This window comes from Elephas maximus, chromosome X (genome assembly GCF_024166365.1).
Source record: "Elephas maximus indicus isolate mEleMax1 chromosome X, mEleMax1 primary haplotype, whole genome shotgun sequence".
Lineage (NCBI taxonomy): Eukaryota > Metazoa > Chordata > Mammalia > Proboscidea > Elephantidae > Elephas > Elephas maximus.
In genome coordinates, this window is record NC_064846.1 from 176,486,221 (window position 1) to 176,505,819 (window position 19,599).

The 19,599-nt window shown below is 42.1% G+C and overlaps 1 protein-coding gene across 1 annotated transcript in view; it reads left to right on the plus strand.

Annotated features, from left to right (window-relative positions):
• Nucleotides 1-19,018, plus strand: part of LOC126069373 (zinc finger protein 883-like) — a 53,915-nt gene extending 34,897 nt beyond the window's left edge. Inside the window, exon 6 of the mRNA XM_049872703.1 lies at nucleotides 16,778-19,018. Coding sequence (XP_049728660.1) covers nucleotides 16,778-17,681 — 904 coding nt within the window. The 3' untranslated portion in view covers nucleotides 17,682-19,018. The remainder of the gene's footprint in view (nucleotides 1-16,777) is intronic.
• The last annotated feature ends 581 nt before the right edge of the window (nucleotides 19,019-19,599 follow it).

The window sequence follows — 19,599 nt, forward strand, 5'->3', positions numbered from 1 at the left end:
AATGCAAGAGACTGTATGAAAATCATTCCAAGATAGTGAATAGGAGTATGCTTCTCATATAGGTTAAGAAATCTTCATAGCCATCAGAGAGAAGCAAATCAAAACCGCAATGAGATACCATTTCACTCCCACTAGGATAGCTAAGATAAAAAATAATAGTTGTTGGCGGGGATGTGGGGGAAATTGGAGCCCTTACCCATTGTTGGGGGGAATGGAAAATAGTACAACAGGTATGGAAAAGTATGGTGGCAGTTCCTTAGAAAAACTAAAAATAGAACTACCACATGACCTAGCAATTCCACTCCTAGGTATATACCCAAAAGACTTAAACGCAAAGACTCAAGAGACTTGTATACCAACGTTCATAGCAGCACTATTCACAATAGCTTTATAAAGAGGGGGAAAAGGTCATAAACATGTCATATGGGGCCAGATGTAGAAACAAAGGTGTTTTCTTCTGTGTATGTGCACACTTAGTGGGTCATGAAACCCATCTCCACCTAATGGAAGTGGCATAGCTACTTGTAGCATCACCTTGGAGCCTCCAGTGTCCTCCCTATCTCCTCTATGATCTGAATGCCTCAAACCCCCTCCTCCCTTCAATTCTGTGTTGTCTATTTGCATTTCAAATGTCCTTCCCTCCCAGCAGCACTTTCTGATTTCCTGGAAAGAAGGTAAACTGTCCTACGTGCCTCCTGCCAGTTGCTACTCCCAGGCTGGAAACCCTTACAAATATGTTATAGAGAACAGGTTAATCCGGGGAGGGGCGAGGGGCTGGGAGTGGGAGAGAGAAAAAAAAAAAAAAGTAAAAAAAAACCCCATTGCCCTGGAGTCGATTCCGACTTATAGTGACTCTATAGGACAGAATAGAACTACCCCATAGAGTTTCCAAGGAGTGCCTGGTGGATTCCAACTGCCGACCTCTTGGTTAGCAGATGTAGCAGGTAACCACTACGCCACCAGGGTTTCCTTATGTATCTGTGGAGTTTCATTTTTCCCAACTGTTGTGAGGGCCAGTCTCCACTAAGTTCATCATCTTCACACCCATAAAGACCTTGCCTGCTACTAATTGGCGTCAGGGATGGAAGTCAGTTTACACACCAAGAAGACATTTGTGCACCGTGTCTTTCACTACCGTCAGGAAAATGTCTCCTCCATAAATAAATTCCATTTTAGTAATTCTAATCACTAATGCCTCGTGATTCCAAGTGTAGTCTATGTTCCAGGAGCGCCAGCACTACTTGAGAGCTTATCACAAACGCAGGTTTTGGGGCCCCACGCCAGACCTACAGAATCAGAATCTGTATTTTATTAAGATCCATATGTGATTTGTTTGTGTGATAAAGTTTGGGACAAAGTGGTCTAACTTCCTGAAGAGTAAATAAGGCCACAATTACTCTGAGGTAATGAAAGACGGAAGCAAAAATAGGGTTTGGGGGCCTTAAATTTCCTGTATATTCAGTGAATTGCGGCATTCTAAAGACAGACAATGATTACATAAGCCAGCACACAGTATGTCTGCGGTATTCATTTTCATAGGTTCTTTGGAAATAAAAAGGTCTAAAACAGCTCTTTTGGGGCAATAAAGAGGTTAAAAGGACAACCGTTGGCAGATCCCGAACACTACGGGGACCCACTGAAGCCCACGGACCGGAGTGGAGCGCTCTGTAATCCGGCACGGAAGCCTTCTCTTGCTCACCGGAAGCGGAAGTGTGCCTCCTTGGTCGGTGTCCGTCCCGCTCCGGTGTGAGCTCCGTACGGCCGCAGCTGCTTACTGAAGGCAGCCGAGGAGGGACCTGCGTCTTTCGGTGCGCACACCTGTGCTGCTCAGGGAGAGGGGAGACATGCAGGGTCCCGGGCCTCCCGGGCGCTGGGGTCGCTCCCTGTGTGTGTCGGTGCGTGGAGAGGTGAGGTGGTGGGCGCCATGGGAGCCGCGCAGACCTGTGCTGCTAAGGAAACGCGGAGACATGCAGGGTCCCGGGCTTCCTGGGCCCTGGGGTCGCTCCAGGCATCTGAATAGCGCATCCTCACGTGCTGCGCAGACACAGGTGCTCGGTATCCTCGAGCTGCTCCTCAGCTCTCAGTCACCACCGGCCCCTGTGTGTATTTACTGTTTATTGACCTGTTTCTGGAGGGCTGGGCACGGGGTCGAGGACTTCGTCTAAGGGACCTTCTTTGAGCCTCCAAACACCACTGCCAGGGAGCGACGATTTGTAACGTTTTACAGAAGTCTAATAATCTCGGAGAAATTTAATACCTTGCCCGTGCACAAATATCTACTAAGTGGCAGTGTCTGAACTCAAATGCAAATCTGTTGTTACTTCAAGGGGCATAGTGATCACAGTCTCCCTGCCTGAAACGGCTCCTCTTTCTTTTCTGTCCTTCATCAGGCAGGACTTTTGTTGAGTATTAGTGGTCCTGGGGAAATGAAGATTGTGGTGAGGAATATAACCTCCTCCTTTAATGGGTATATGTATTTAGGACTGATGAACAGTCAACAAACATGACTTGGAAATAGTATGTACATTTAAGACATGTTTATCCCAGTTTCAGGAGGAAAACACTTAGTACAGGCACCTTTCGAGGAATTTCTTGGGCTTTAAGGCAGAAATTTTCATCACGATTGTGTGAGAAACCATACAGCCAGTCGTAGTTGGTCCGATATAAAATGTGATGTTGCTGAACAGTCTCATTGCAGGCGATGTTATACAGATCACACACCCTGAGTGTGTAGTGTGCAGTCTGTGCTAGACTGGGTACTGGGAATTGAACCCTAACCGAAGGCCACTCCGGTTCTTGTCCTGTCTTATTAGCAGATTGAAATAAGATGGACACTGATTGCAAGGGCAACAGAAAGTGGCAAGTTTATTGTCTGCGCATACAAGGAGCGCTTGGGGTCTAGTGATCTTATGGCCACATGCTCCCTGACTAAGGGAACTGGGGGTTTTTTGTTTCCAGTGGCCTCAGGGGTTGGGTTTGGTACCAGGAATTTTCTGCCTGTAGCCCTCTCCTGACTGTATTTGGGTGGGGGGAGGGTCAGGTGAAGGATGTGATTTCAATCTGTGCATGCTTCAAGGTGTAACTAGGCCTAGTCAATGGACCCAGCCAGTACCTGCTGCGACTTCCTGCTCAAAACAAGCTTGTGGTTAGCAAGACAAAGGGGGGAGGGGGGAGGGGTGTTGACTGGGGTTTCCACTATGGCTGACAGCCTGTTTCAGAACCACAGTTTCTACTACCAAAGAACCACAGTTCTTAAAAGGTCGACAGCTTCTTGGAGCACAAACCCTGCATATTTCTAGAGTCAGAACGGCGAAGATTAGGAATGAAGGGAAGATGGGAGGCCTGTGTAATGCAACTAACCCATATACTTCAGATCTTAGAGGGTCAGCGACACTGCAGTGTTGAAAAAGTCCCTCATCTTGTATAATAATTATTTTACACAGTGAAAGAGTGAAGTAGGGCGGCCCAGGGTGGTGGAAAAGGTTCAGATTATTAGCGGAAAGGTTGGTGGATTGAACTCACCCAGATGTGCTTTGAAAGACAGGCCTATCTATCTGCTCCTGAAAGGTCACAGTGCTGAAAACCCTATGGAGCAAATTTCAAGTGTCTGTATTTCAGTGTCCTGTTGTAGAAATTATTGAGAGTGCCAGTGCTTAATCTTTTTTAAAGTTGCTATTCTTTATAGCTTATGTTGTGTGTGTATATATATATATTTTTTATTATGGAAGGAGTCTTTTTTTTAAGGTATTAACAAGGTGATCTAGATCTAATTACCTTAAAAAAACCAATTCTTTACACACTGCAGTTCTTGAAATGTGATTTTATTTCTTTAGGTTAGTACAGCCTGAGGTTGGCATCAAATATTAGAAATACCGGTTTTCCTTTCTATATCCTCACGGTATCTAAAGCTCCCTCCTTTCACTTATACATTCCAAACAAGAAACTAAATTTCTTTCTTTCTTCTTAATAGTGTCGTTTCATGGTATCTGTGTGTGTGTGTGTGTGCGTGTGTGTGGTAAAATATATATAACAAGTCTTTTTCCTTTTTCAACCATTTTTACATGCACAATTCAACGTTAATTGCTTTCACCATGTTGTGTAACTATCACCTCTATCAATTTCCAAGATTTTCCATCACCATTAGAAGAAAGTCAGTGTCGCTTAAGCATTAACCCCCCTCCTCTCTCCCATCTTACCCTAGTAACGATTTGGTCTCTATATACTTGCCTATTACAGATACTTAAGTGGGACTATACAAGATTTCTACTTTTGTGTCTGACTTGTTTAACTTAGCATAGTGTTTTCAAGGTTCATCCATGGCGTAACATTTATGAGAACTTAATCTCTTTTTGTGACCGAATAATATTCCATTTTTTTAAATCCATGCCTCTGTTGATGGACATTTGGTTTTTTTTACACTTTTTTGCTATTTTGAATAGTGCTGCTTGAACTTTGGTGTAAAAATAGCTGTTTGCATCCCTACCTTCAAGCCTTTTGTGTATCTACTTGTTGTTAGGTATCATTGAGATAAGTTTAGAGTCATAGTGACACCACCTGACAGAATAGAACTGTACCATAGGGTTTTCTTTGCTGTAATTTTAACGAAAGCAAATCATGGTGTCTTTGCCACAGAGGCGCTGGGGTGGGTTTAAATTGTCAACTTTCTTTTTTTAATTACATAATTTTATTTTTTTGTTGTAGAGAATATACACAGCAAAACATAAACCAATTCAACATTTTCTACATGTACCGGTTACTGGCATTGATTAGGTTCTTGGAGTCCCGCAACCATTCTCACTGAACTTTTATGACCATTGGTGTAAGGGACATGTAGGTCAATTGGCATAACAAAATGTATTAAGAAAATAGTCTACATTCCACTTTGGTGAGAGGCATCTGGAGTCTTAAATGCTTGCAAGCTGCCATCTAAGATGCATCCATTGGTTTGAACCCACATGGAGCAAAGGAGAATGAAAAACGCCAAAGACTCAAGATAAATATAAGCCCAAGAAACAGGACCACATAAACCAGAGACTCCATCAGCCTGAGACTCAAAGAACTAAAGTCTTTGCCACAGAGGTGCTGGGGTGGGTTTAAATTGTCAACTTTTTTTTTTTTTAATTACATAATTTTATTTTTTTGTTGTAGAGAATATACACAGCAAAACATACACCAATTCAACCTTTTCTACATGTACCGTTTATTGACATTGATTAGGTTCTTGGAGTCACGCAACCATTCTCACTGAACTTTTCTGACCATGGGTGTAACAGACATGTAGGTCAATTGGCATAACAAAATGTATTAAGAAAACAGTCTGCATTCCACTTTGGTGAGAGGCATCTGGGGTCTTAAACGCTTGCCAGCGGCCATCTAAGATGCATCCATTGGTCTGAACCCACGTGGAGCAAAGGAGAATGAAGAACACCAAAGACTCAAGAGAAATATAAGCCCAAGAAACAGGGCCACATAAACCAGATTCCATCAGCCTGAGACTCAAAGAACTAGGTGGTGCCCGGTTGCTCGTGATTACTGCCCTGAGAGAACACAACAGAGAATCCCTGATGGAGCAGGAGAACAGTGGGATGCAGATCTTAATTCTCATGCTTGTTGTTAGGTATCATTGAGGTAATTTTAGGCTCATACTGACACCACGTGACAGAGTAGAGCTGTGCCCTAGGGTTTTCTTTGCTGTAATTCTAACCAAAGCAAATCGTGGCGTCTTTGCCACAGAGGCGCTGGGGTGGTTTCAAATTGCCAACTTTTTTTTTTCTTGAATTACATGATTTTATTTTTTTGTTGTGGAGAATATACACAGCAAAACATAAACCAATTCAACATTTCCTACAATTACCGTTTACTGACATTGATTAGGTTCTCGGAGTCACACAACCATTCTCACTGAACTTTTCTCAGTTGTTCTCCGCTTAACATAAACTCAGTGCTCCCTAGGGTTCCTGTCAGCTCTTTTGAGTTGCTGTTGTCAGTTTCATCCCACATAGACAGTTCTCTAAAGAGTATAATGCTCAAGGCTCATTTTTTACTAGTTAAGCTAAACTATTGTTTGATTTTAAGAAGACTTTAATGGATGTTTTTTGTTTAAGGTTTAAAGATGATTGCAGGGCAATAGCTTCAGGGGTTCATCCAACCTTCATGGCTCCAGGAAGCCTGGAGTCCATAAGAATTTGAAATTCTGTTGTGCATTTTCCCTCTTTAGATCAGGATTCTGCTATAGAAGTTTCGATGAAGATATTCCGTAATGGCAGCCAGGCACTCTCCTGTTCTTCTACTCTCATGGCCAATGAGGCAGCTGTTCATGGAGGCAGTTACCACACATTCCTTATCCTCCTCCTTTTCCTGACTCAACTTTTTCCTCGGTTGTTCCAGGTGAATACAGACCAACTTTTGTGCCTTGGATGGCAGCTTGTAAGACCTCAGGCACCACACAGTGCACTAGGAGGTTAAATCACTCAACACGTTATTAAGCCAGTTAACTGGGATGTCCCATGAAAGCGTAACCCTAAACCTCTAATCCAAGGAACCTCGTCCCATGAGGTATATGGTTGTTCATCAGCAGCCTCAACATCTGCTCTTTTTGTTGTTATTCATACCGTCAGTCTTTTGGTTAGCAAGCGGGTACTTAACCATTTGCACCATCTGTGCTCCTATAAATGGAAATTTCTGGGTCATAGGCTATTTGTATTTTTAACATTTTGAAAAACAGACACATTTTTCCACAGAGGCTGAACCATTTTACAACCCACCGGCAATTTCTTCATATTCTCCCCAACTCTTGTTTCTGATGGTAGCCATCCTCCTAGGCATGAGGTGGTGTGTCTTGTGGTTTTGGTTTCCATTTCCCTAATGACAAGGGCATTCATCATCTTTTCATGTGTTTATTGACCATTTGCTTATCATCTTTGGTGAAATGTCTCCTTCAGTTTTTTGCCCAATTTTACAATTGTTGCTGACACTTAGGAGGTCTTTTTCTGTCCTGGATATTAAACCCTTATGGCATGTATGATTCCCAAATGCAGTGAAACCTGTGAAAGCTGGAACCTCTAAGGTGGAAACCTGTCAGAGTAGGAAAACTCAAATATTTTCCATTAAAGAAGTGACCAAAAAGTGACAAGGCTGCGCTGTGTAAAAGGCAGAAAAATTGCAAGACCGAGAAAAAGAAGGCAATCCTACCAAATTCCAGCTCTCACAGGTTTCAGTGTATTTTCTCCCATTCTGTAGATTGTCTCTTCCCTTTGTTGAGAGTCTTAATTGATCTGTTTTGTCTTTTATTCCTTGAGCTTTTTGCTATTGTAGCTCAGAATCCATTGTTGAAAGCTAGTGTGTGGAGAAAATAAACGTGCTTTTTTTTTTTAATTGTAAAAATATTGTATGAGTCAAAAACTTTAAAATGCGTACAATAAAACCAATCATTAAACACCACTCTTAATCTCAACATAGTGTTGAATAATGTGGTGCCTTCTATTTTCCTTCTCTAGAAATAGATATTCTAGAAGTACTCCCATTCTGGATGGGACTTTCCTTTGGAGACATGACTGTTGTCATATTACTTCATGTCAAATTCAAGCCTTCATTCAAAACTACTGAGTTTTCCTCGGTGAGAATCTAAGAAATGCTCCTCAGATACCATGACAATATCAGTTGATTTTTTTTTTCAGCCAAGAAAGCTTTTTAATTTTATTTGGTTCTTTTCCCTCTCTCTCTCTCTCTCTCTCACACACACACACGGTAGTCATTTAATTTCTTCTTGAACAAGACAGGTTAAAACACGTGAAATTCCCTGTTGGCCTTTTTCAAAGTTACCAAAAAGGCAGTTTCACATGCTTCCTCCAAATACGCCTGGGTGTTTACAAAGATCTAAAGAATTCATTGTAACGTGTACAAGTGTAAGCAGGGGTTCAGTTAAAATAAGGGATGTCTTCACTCAGGAGAAGTCTTCACAGAGCCTTGAAAGTCAAGCAGAAAAAAAGAAGCTTTTCATCCAGAAGTTGACTGTAATTATCAGCCCCTGGTCTGCATCAAGCTCCTCCAGTCCCTTAGTACAGCAACCAAATGTCTGCTGTCAGACGTTAGAATCTGTGCCAGGAACCATTAATTATTTGCTAAAGGCCTCATCCATGCCAACACTCTGCTCTTCCTCTCCTTTAGCTTGCAGCTTCAGAAGTGGGAATGCAGCCTGTTTCAGAGGACACAGTGTGATTGTTCGTGGCCAGCAGAAGACGGCCCACAGGATGAGATTCAGGCTCCTGGGTACCAATGGACTCAGACACCAAGTCCTTCCCATAGCCCACCTGGAACACTAAGGACTGTAACGCTCTGAAACCTAACGTGTCCAAGACAGAGCTTTTAAAATCTCACCTGAACAAATCTACTTCTCCCCTGGCTTTCCCAGCCGGTAAGCTGCACCAGCCTTCATTCATTCACTGCATTCAGGGAAACAGTCCAAGCTACCGTGAGAGGGGAGCTCCCTTAGGAAGGCAGCTCTGAACTTTCTTCTCCTATTTCTCTTTTCAGAGGAAGGTACAGTCTCCACCCAGCAGCAAGAGGCAGATATCAACAATGTAAACCAAGCCAACTCTCAATCACATCCAGAAAAAATCCACATACTTTACCCTCTCTGGCAAGACCCTCCACATCTGACTTAAATTTAGAACACCCTCATATTTCATAGGCTCTTGACATCTTTTTAGAAAAATCTTTTTCAGACATGTCAACATTTTCCCTGCCTTTCGGCCTTTGCACCAAGTATTTCTGCTGATTAGAGGAAAACTTTTAAACCCTAGGAACTCAATAATTCCTATAATTCTTGTCTCACTTCAAATGTCACCTCTGCAGAAAGTGCCCCTCCTGTCCCCTCAGTTATTCCCACTCATTTCTATGTTTAAATGTCATTGAGGTTTTCAGAATGAGGTAAATCCAATTGAGGTTGACATTAACCTTCATCATGCAAGTAAAAACAAACTGAGTGCAATGTTCCATTTCCCTATGTGACAGACTTTTAGCAAGCCCAAAACTGTGAAGCTCTGCATTGTGCTGATGGCAGCTTTCATGCCCTGTCTGCTCTGTTGGTTGCTTAAGGGTCTGGTGAGTCTACTTGAGCTGTGATGCCCACTAGCCAGGTGCTGCTATTTCAATTAAAAGTAATTAAAACTAAAAGTAGAGTTCCTTCATTGCACTAGTCGTATGTTCTGTGGTGAATAGGCACATAGGCCTAGTGCCTACGATATTGGACTGTACAGAAACAGAACATGTCTATCTTCACATAAAGTACTCTTGGATAGTGCTGCTGAGGACTATATATAACAGGTAATAATCTGTGTGTGTCCTCAATGATCAGTGTCAAAGGCCAGAAGGAACAGGAAGACAAAATACAGAGTGTCTGCCCATAGATTTATCATCTAGCTTGGGAGACAGTTTTAAAGAAAGAATGAAAAACTAAGGATATGTGATATCTGTATTAAAAAGACCTAGCCCGAGGCTGAGGTTCAACTGCTTGAAAAGGGAAATTATCTCAGTGAAGATTCAGGAAATGGTTTTTTTTTTTTAGCTACATGCAGTGTTGTGTAGAGCTGATACCATTTTGTATGGGTGGGGGTGGAAAGAGTATTTCAGTTGGGAAAACTAAATGTGTAAATCCCTGAGGCAGCAGAGAACCCAGTGTTATCCATTCATTGATGGAAGTCGGAGATGATTAAAGCAGAGAAAACAACAAGTGAGTGGTGAGGTTTGTGTGAGCTGGATTGGAACAGATCGTTTAGAACCGTGCTGAAAACTCAGGGCTTTTGGAAGGCCCATGGACAGCCACTGATGGGCACTGAGCATTTCCTATGCCGCAGATAGATTTTGGAAGTGACAACGATGATTGAATGATGTCAGGCAGGAGCTTGTTATGAACAAATTAGGGAAGACTGTGAGGAGACCTAGACGCGCAGATTGATTGTGAATCAGGAAGATAGCCAGTGATACAATAGAGGTGTGGATGGATGAAAGGGCATCCCTTCATAGACTGCTCATTCCTGTACATCACTGAATGCTTCTCACCTTTGAGTGTCAATGTGGATAACCCCTGGATCTGGTTGAAATGCAAATTTCGATTGAGAAATTCTGGGATGGGACTTGAGTTTTCCACATACTGAACAAGCTCGTGGTTTATGCTGGGAATACTAGTCGAGAAATAATGATGTGAATTAAAATTAGCGAGCTGTATTACAGAAAATAAAAAAAAAGAAGTATAACGTGTAGAGGGGAGACACTGGTGTAAAGATCTTGCAACGGAGAATTCATTGACAGTGAGACCAAGAAATGAAATAGGACTCAAGTTGGAAAGGGCGCAGGGAGAAAAGAAATAGGAAGTGAGGCACGAGACGGGTCCTTAGTGAAAGCATAAAGATTTTCTGATTTATTTGTTGATCTATTTAATACCAGAAAGAGAAAGTGTTCAGGAATCCCCCCCGATTTCTCAAAATCTTAGTGAGTGGTGTTCTCATGGTTTGAAAATGAAGGGGGAAAAAATACCAGAAAAGTCAAGGGGCAGAAAGAAATGTTAGTTAATTCCAAAGGAACAGAAAAATACTGATCAGATATTAGTGTCATAAATAAGATGAAAAAGTTTTAGAAAAACACAGTGAAAGGTTTTTTACAGCACATAACTTAAATGAACCATGATGAGTTCATTGTTAATATATGAAAAGTATGTTCTTTCTTAAAAATTCATCCATGTAAATGTCAGATACCACTGAGATTTGATACTAGGAACAAAGATACATAGGTAAGCCCACAACTTGAACATTGGATCCCTAAGTCCCCGCAGGAAATCAGGTTCAAGTTTGGCAGCCTGGCCAGGCCTGGTTGCTCCTCATGCTGTGGGAGAGGTAAATTCCTCCATGTGTGATCTTGTTGCAGAAAGGAGAGGCCCATGGAGCTTCCTGAAGAATGCAGGTGTGTGCTGTGGGGGCTGGAGCCTGTTCTGCCTTTAGTGTAAAGGCCCTCAGGGTGGAGCATTGCCCTGAGCCTGGGAGGAGGCCAAAGGCCTGTCAGTCCCTGCTTCCTCCACACTGTTTCCTCTACATCCTTCTTCCATTTCAGGTCTCAGGTGTGGTGCAGGGAGAACTAGTCCAGTCCAGGCAGCTGGGGACCTCAGGCGACCATCTGGCACATCCATCAATCACAAGGAAGGATTTCAATTGCTGTCACTGGTGTGTGGACCAGACATTATTCATCTGCCTCCAGACTGCCCAGGCCTCTGCTTCCAGTCCTGTCCCTCTTCCTGGAAGTGGCTTCTTGGGGTCAGAGACGTCATTCCATAGACGCCCAGAAGCTGGAGAAGAAAATGGTGAGTTCTACGCAGAACTGGGTTATCCTTAGCATATGTGGGTGAGGCTGGATCTGAATTGTTGGGAAGCAGCCGTGTGCTGCGGGACTGTGGTTTCAGTGAAGAAGACAGTGACAGAGGAGGCTGAGGAACTGAGCCCTAGGAGGCACCCTAATACCTTCCTCCACTGTCTCTGGGCCCTTCATCCCTACATACATGGCATTTGAAGATTTGAATACCTGGTGTTACCTTCCTTATGTGACTCTCAGAGGTAGCATCACACGGTGTTAATATCCCCACCCTACCCCCCGGTTCTTGGTGTTCTGTGTTGAATGACAGAGTGTTCTCTCCTGAATCTGAAGACGGAGCAGCTCTGGCTGTGGAGGCTGAGCCCCGACCCTCTAGAGCCATCCTTGTCCCATGTCTCTGAACAGTGGTCTTGAGTCTCCCTAGGCACTGGAGCACTTTGAATCTTAAAAGGATTGAGAGGTATCATACCAGTTTCCTCCACTGCTCAAAACTGTAAAATTACTCAGCATTTCACTAAGATTAAAAGCTAGATTCTTTTCAGTTGCCAACGCGTTCCCCCGAACATGATAAGCCCACTGACCCCCAATCACCCGTCCAGATTCCTAATCCGGTTTTTCCTCTGCATTGCATTCGGCTCCAGCCACGTGGGCCTTTGGCTCTTCCTAAGACATCCAAGACACCTTCACACCTTCTGACCTGTGCTCTGGCTGTTTCCTCCTTCTAGAACGGTTTCTTCTCAAAGACCTGAATTCTTTTATAGAACATATTGCCACATGATAGTTATATATACATGTTTCTGTATTTAAATTTACTGTCCCCACTCAAAGAATTTACTATCCATGTTCATCTGGGTGTTCGTTTTGTTCACTGCTGTATCTGCTTTGCCAATGTGCAGTAGACTCTGTGTCAGTAGGACCTGAATCAATTTTAATGAATGAATGTAGCCACTTAAGGGTCTGGAGGGAAGAAGTCTTGTCTGAGACACAGGGCTTTGCCAGGAGAACTATGTCCTGGTTGTATGAATTGAATAGAGTGTTTACCTTTGTCTCCTCTTCCTATTATCCACGAGGACTTCAGATCATCGAGTGGGTTTGGGTTTTTGTTTTATTTTTTTTGTGGTGTTATTGGACGGTAACAGCAAAAATAACAACAAAACTGTATGCATATGGACAGAAATGGAGTTGTCAGCAATTTAGACTTTAAAGAGAAATTGACCTGCATTGTGATCCTGGCTCAGCAGAGTTCCATGTGGGAAACACTGAGGATGTGATTAAATGATCGTCTCTAACTTTACTCAGCTATGCCCTGTCTGAAATAATATCTGCTTAGAAGAGTCATGAAAGAAAAATCACAGTTGCTCAGTACATGGGACATTTCATCATTATTCTATAATAAATACCAGGGTTTTTGCTGAGTTTAAAATATATAAGCTCGCCCACTGCAGTGGAGGAGACCTTTGACTTTGGGCTCTGGTTCAAAGTTGTTGTGACCCCATCATACCAGGACGGATTAGAGATGTCATAGGCTGCTCACGTCACCATTTCCCTGAGAAGAGGAGTCTTCTTTCTCTAAAATTACTCTGTTTTAGCACTGAAGGCGTCTTTTAGCAGCCTTTTCTCTCCTCTTGACACGAGAAACCCAACGGATTGCTGCTGTTTCAGAAAGGTCACTCTTACAGACCAGGGGATTCCAGTGGTCAGGGTTCAGGTAGTCATGGTTAGGTGCCTTCCAGGGGCTGCGAATGTGAGAGAATTCTAAAGCACAGCCCCTAGAGGGCTGGTGTGTAAGTCTATTTCCTAGGCTTCATAGGCAATTTAACCAGTAAACTCTCTGCATTTCAGCTCTACTTATAATATTAATTTTTTTGTAGTAGAAGTTATACCTAACAAAATGTTTGTCAATTCAACAGCGTTTACATGTATAGTTTGGTGACACTGATTACGTTTATCATGTTTTACAGTCATTCCAACGAAAAACCAAACCAAGTGCCATCAAGTTGATTCCGACTCACAGCGACCGTATAGGACAGAGTAGAACTGCCCACATAGACTTTCCAAGGAGTGCCTGGCGGATTTGAACTGCTGGCCCTTTGGTTAGCAGCCGTAGCACTTAACCACTATGCCACCAGGGTTTCCAAATGGAAATGGTAACCTTTTGTCACTGAGGAAACACAAGGGCGTGCTGTCCTTGTTTCTGCAGAGGTTGTGCTCCTTGTCGTCTTCTAACATTAGACTGTGTTTGTGGACCTGTGACATCCCCAGTTTGGGCCTTGGTGCTCTCTGTTGAATGAGAGTCTCCTGACTTGAATCAGCCACATGCTGACCTCCAAGAGTTGAAGAAAATATGACCAGCTCAGTGTTTCGGTTGCCAGTGTGTTGATATTGGCCCCTGGTCCTCTCATGGTTGTGAGAAACAAAAGCAAAACTGCCCTTCTGCAGTGTGTACCAGTTACTATACATCATCCTGTCTCCACCCGGTGCTTCATGTTTTGTTGAGTGTGTTCTGGTAGGGCTTACGGAAGGAGGGGTAATTGTTTGTTCACAAGGAAGTGAAGATCTGAATGAGAGCATTTCTCTAATGTCTGCTATGTTTTCTAACCATTCCAGAGTGTAAAGAGAGAGGAGAATACAAGTGCAATTGGTTGCAGTCGAACTGTAGAGAGATAATTTCAGTGCTGGGCGTCTGTGAGACAGAAAGCAATCAGTGAGGAAGTGAATGTAGTTAGTGAAGGGACGAGGCTGATGGCCATACCGTAGAGTAGACCTTGATAGTACACAGAACCTTGTGTCAAATCCCTAAGAATTCTCTGTTCCCCAGGACTGTCAGCCTCACCCTTCATTCTTGTACACACTGAAGTCCATGGTACCTCGCTGATGCAGAATGTGTCAATGTTTTAGGACTCAGTGCTTGTTGAGGATGTGGCTGTGGTCTTTACCCCGGAAGAGTGGGCTTTGCTGGATCTTACTCAGAGAAAACTCTACAGAGATGTGATGATCGAAACCTTCAGAAACCTGGCCTCAGTAGGTAAGAACAGATTCCTTTTTTTTTCTTCTTTTTTCTGTTATTCCTTTAGTGAGCAAACCTCTTTTACTCATTAACTTTACTCCAGAATTTGGGCTGAGCAATGAGAATGAATCATTAAATAAAGCAGGCATGGTCCTTTGGTCTATAGAGCTCATGTATCTTGGCTTCTCCGTGAACACAAAGCACTATGTATTACACTTAGCTTTCACTTCTCTTGTGATTAAAAGCCTTGAGGCTCTTTAAGTGTTGTAAATGTAAGCATTGGCTTTAGGGGTCACTTTGGGGTACAGACGGTATTGTATTTTGGGACCACGTAGAGTATTACTGTGTTGATTACAAGTTTGACATGATTATTTTGCTGCAAATCAACCCACACCTGTCTATCTTCAGAGACCCTGAAGAGCAAAGTATTGGCTCAATATCAAGGAACTCCTCATTACTCTTCACTGCCTTCCCTCATGATAAGCGTTTCTTCATGAGCACCATGTCAGCGCTACACATTTGTTTTCCCAGAGACACAACTTCACGGAAACCTGAGCTTCCTTTTCTGACTTTAGTGATCCTTTCACAGCTGCGGTCATGCGGATCCTTTTTCTCATTTAATGTTACATGTATATCGTGTCCAATATCTTTCTACTTAGCTCTAATTACGCTTATTCATGTCACCATTACTCTCAAGGTTCCTAAAAGTATGTCCTAGTAAATTGCTTCTAAACCATTGGTAAAGTGCTGAAACCGTGAAATGTGGCTACGTCTTTATTAACAGTGGTCCTTTTTCCCCTAATAATTTCTTTCTGTTTGTTTCATATCGCGAACCTCAACTTGAATTATTGGGTCAGATTTTGGAAACCTTAAGGATGGAGAAAAGTTACCCAGGAAACATATAATGATGCGATACATAAAAAATAACATCTGGTCGTCCACGTTAGGAGAAATCTCTGAATTACATAGTAATAAAGATGATCATAAAAACCAAGAGAGACGTTTGAGGTGAGTGTCATTCAAAGAAGAGAAAGCGGTGCTTCACGAGACAATCCTGAGTTGTGATGACCTTAAAATACACATTCGTATGTTCATGTGTGTATACCAAGGTTTCCAACTGTTTCACAACAGTTCAGTAATTGTAAACATAAAGAAGGTTGGTGTACGCATTGCATAGCCTCCAAACCTATTGCCTGTTGGATTTTGACCTGAGCAGAGAACAGTTGGCGGTGCCCTGCACAAACACGGTGTCCCACTACACCGCTTTGAATGTGTGTTTCTCGTCATACTCCTGCTATTCAGGATTCTGCAGCAGGTTCCTGAAACTTTTTTGGAATCCATGCAGGTGGGATTATTCACAGTACTGTGCGGAGTGACACGCATTGAAACCTATGAGATTGCCTGCCATCTTTGTTCAGGGCCCTGTGGTGTTTCCAACACAGGTTTAAATCCGATGGGCAGCAGATATTCAACGCAAACACTCCCCTTATTTACGTTGGCAATTTTTGAAGTAATACGAACCAGTTCGAAGCCCTGACATGTACTCATACATATATAAATATATATGTGTATGTATATTTGTATATGTATAAACTTTGCTGTAAACTTACGTGTTCAGGGAATTTTCACAACTTTTTCATAAATGTGTGTCAGACATTGAGTATTTGAAACATATTTCACTTACACACAATGATCAGAAAGCCTCATATTTTAGAAAAACAGTGACAATTATGGTAGTATTTCTGCTAGATGATTTAAGCTATGAAACAGGAGAGAAGTCAAGCCCAAAACTGCGTGTTCACTTTGTTTGGTAATGATGAAGTGGAAATAATTGATTTCCAACATGTTACCTGTTTTTAACAGAATTCATACAGTAGAAAACCTCTGTGAAAGTAACGAAGGCAATCCGTGTGGGAAAACCTTCAGCCGGGTTCCAAATCTTACCGTGCAGAAAAGAAATCCTCCAGAAGTAAATCCTTTTGAATGCTCTGACTGTGAAAAAGCCATCATGGATCCCTCATCACATAACCACCATGCCTGTCAGTTTATTGCATGTAGAGAAGCCTGTGGTGGTACCACTCCTATGAGACCTCTTAGTGGCAAGAAACCCCATAAGTGTGAGGTATGTGGGAAGGATTTCATTTGTATCTCAACTCTTAAGAATCCTGTGACAACACTCACTAGTGACAATCAGTATAAATGTAATGAGTATGGGAAAGATTTCTGTAGTTTCTCGTCCTTTTGGACACATGTGAGAGGTCACAACGGTGAATGTAAAGAAAGTTCTTCTAGTGACCCTTTATCCCTCCTTTTCTATAACAGAGATAAGCCCTATGAATGTAGGGAATTTAGGAAAGCCTTTAGTTTTTCCTCAGCCCTCACTGCACATTTAGGAACTCACAGTGAAGAGAGGCCTTACGAATGTAATGAATGTGGGAAAGCCTTTAGATGGCCCTCATACCTCACTAAGCATATGCGAACTCACAGTGGAGAGAGGCCTTATGAATGTAAGGAATGTGGGAAAGGCTTTAGTCAGTCAGGACACCTCACTACCCATATAAGAACTCACACTGGGCAGAGGCCTTATGAATGTAAGGAATGTGGGAAAGCCTTTAGTCGGGTCTCAACCCTCACTACACATATAACAACTCACAGTGGAGAGAAGCCTTATGAATGTAAGCAATGTGGGAAAGCTTTTAGGCAGTTCTCAGGCCTCATATCACATAGAAGGATTCATACTGGAGAAAGGCCATATCAATGTAAGGAATGTGGGAAAGCCTTTAGGTATTCTTCAGCCATCGCTTTGCATAGGAGAATTCATAGCGCTGTCAGGCCTTATGAATGTAAGGAATGTGGGAAATCATTTAAGTATTCTTCTACCTTCACTTCACATATAAGAATTCACAGTGGAGAGAGGCCTTATGAATGTAAGGAATGTGGGAAAGTCTTTAGGCAATCCTCAAACCTCACTGTACATAGAAGGATTCACAGTGGAGAAAGGCCTTACGAATGTAAGGAATGTGGAAAAGCCTTTAATTGTTCCTCACATCTCAGTAATCATAGAAGAACTCACAGTGGAGACAAGGCATATAAACGTACACAATGTGGGAAAGCCTTTAGTCAGGTCTCATTCCTCACTAAACATACAAGAACTCACAGTGCAGAGAAGCCTTATGAATGTAAACAGTGTGGGAAAGCCTTTAGACAGTCCTCAGACCTCGTGACACATAGAAGAGTTCATACTGGAGAGAGGCCATATCAATGTAAGGAATGTGGGAAGGCCTTCGTGATTTCTCGTCCTTCAGAAGACATGTAAAAACTCATCGTGGAGGACTTAGGAATGTCAGGAGTGTGAGAAAGCCTTTCCTTGTTCATCACACCTCATATCACATATAAGATCTCACTGTGGAGAGACTACTCTGTCTAAAGGGGGGTGTTTCATTCTTAATTCTGTAATTTCAAACAGCAAATTTCTGAAAGTCAGTGATAAAAGAACAAAGTTTCTCAGTGTGTAACAAAGCAGTACTACCTCCAAGAAGGAGTCATTCGAATTCCTTTGTGCCTATGAAAGTTTCATTTTCACTATGGAGTTGTCTTCATCAGTGTTTCTTACTTTCTCAGTCCAAGCCAAATTTTACCTTTCGGAAAGTCCTTGACTATAACAAATAAGCCTGTAGGGACTAGCCAGGAGCAAATGTGGTTTTATATTTGTTAATATTTTTATGGATGTTATTTTGTATACAATGAAATGCACTCTTCTTGTATTTAGTTTAAGAGTGTTTTTTGAAAAAAATTATATTCCATGGGAATTCCACTTTGGAATACAAGCTGACAGTTCCTTCAAAATCTAAACACAGGCCTCCCATTCTGATCCAGCAGTAACACTCCTAGATATTTACCCACATGAGTTAAAAACATATATCCATATAAAAACCTGCTCACAAATGTTTATAGCAGCTTTCTTCATAATTACAATAATTGAAAGCACCCAAAATGTCATTGAATAGGTAAATGGGTAAACAAATAGTGAGACATCCATGCAATGGTGTATTATTCAGCGATGAAAATAATTAAGCTATCAAGGTAGGAAAAGTTATGGAAGAATCTCAAATCCACACTAAATGAAAGAAGCTGGTCTAGAAAAGCTACATCCTGTGTGATCCCAAGCCGATGACGTTCTGGAAAAGTATGAAGTGTAGAGGCAGTACAAAGATCATTGATTGCCAGGGGTTTGGGGAGAGGGAGGAGGAACGAATAGGTGGAGCCCAGGGAATTTTTACAACTGCGTAACTATTCTGTAGGATATGTAATAATGGACTCATGACATTATGCATTTATCAAAACCTAACAAAAAGAGTGAATCCTGATGAAGTCTATGTATTTTAGTTAAAAACCACGTCTCACTATTGATGTGCCAGTTGTTACAAACGTACCCCACACCACAGGAATGCAAGATGTTAATAGGAGAAACACTGGGTGTAGGTGGGGTGCATGGGGACTGTGTACTTGATGCACAATTTTTTAGTAAATACGTCTCTAAAAATAGTCAATTTCAAAAGTATGAAAAATATGGCATCCCATTTTTGTTTTGGTTTTATAACAGAGGGTGCAGAATCTATCGAAGTTTCTGATATCTCTTTTGTATGAGCTAAGTAGGCATTATTTGTTTTTGTTTCTTATAAGTGAATTTAAAAACTATTGTAAAATACATGTAAAAAATAAATTTGCCATTTTAACCATCTGAAGTGTACAAATGCATTAGTTACATTGACAATGTTGTGCAACCATCAACCCTATTTCAAAAATTCTTCATCCCATCCCATTTGGAGCAAAGGAGAATGAAGAAAACCACACACACACAGAAAATATTAGCCCAAAGTACTAAAGGAGTACATGAAGCAGAGACTGCACCAGCCTGAGACCAGAACAACTAGATGGTGCCTGGCTGCCAGCAATGAGTGTCCTACCAGGGAACACAACACACATTCTCGGACAAAACAGGATACAAACGTAGAACAGAGCTCAGATTCATGTCTGAGCAGATTTCATGGTCTGACAGAGACTGGAGGAGCCCCCGAGACCTTGGCCCCCAGACACACTGCAAACCGCTAACTGAAACCATTCTCTAAGCCCACTCATCAGACAAAGATTAGACAGGAGTGCAAAACCGGAAGTAATAAGCATGAGGAATGTGCTTCTTAGTTCAATTAGATTTATAAGACCAAATAGGTACC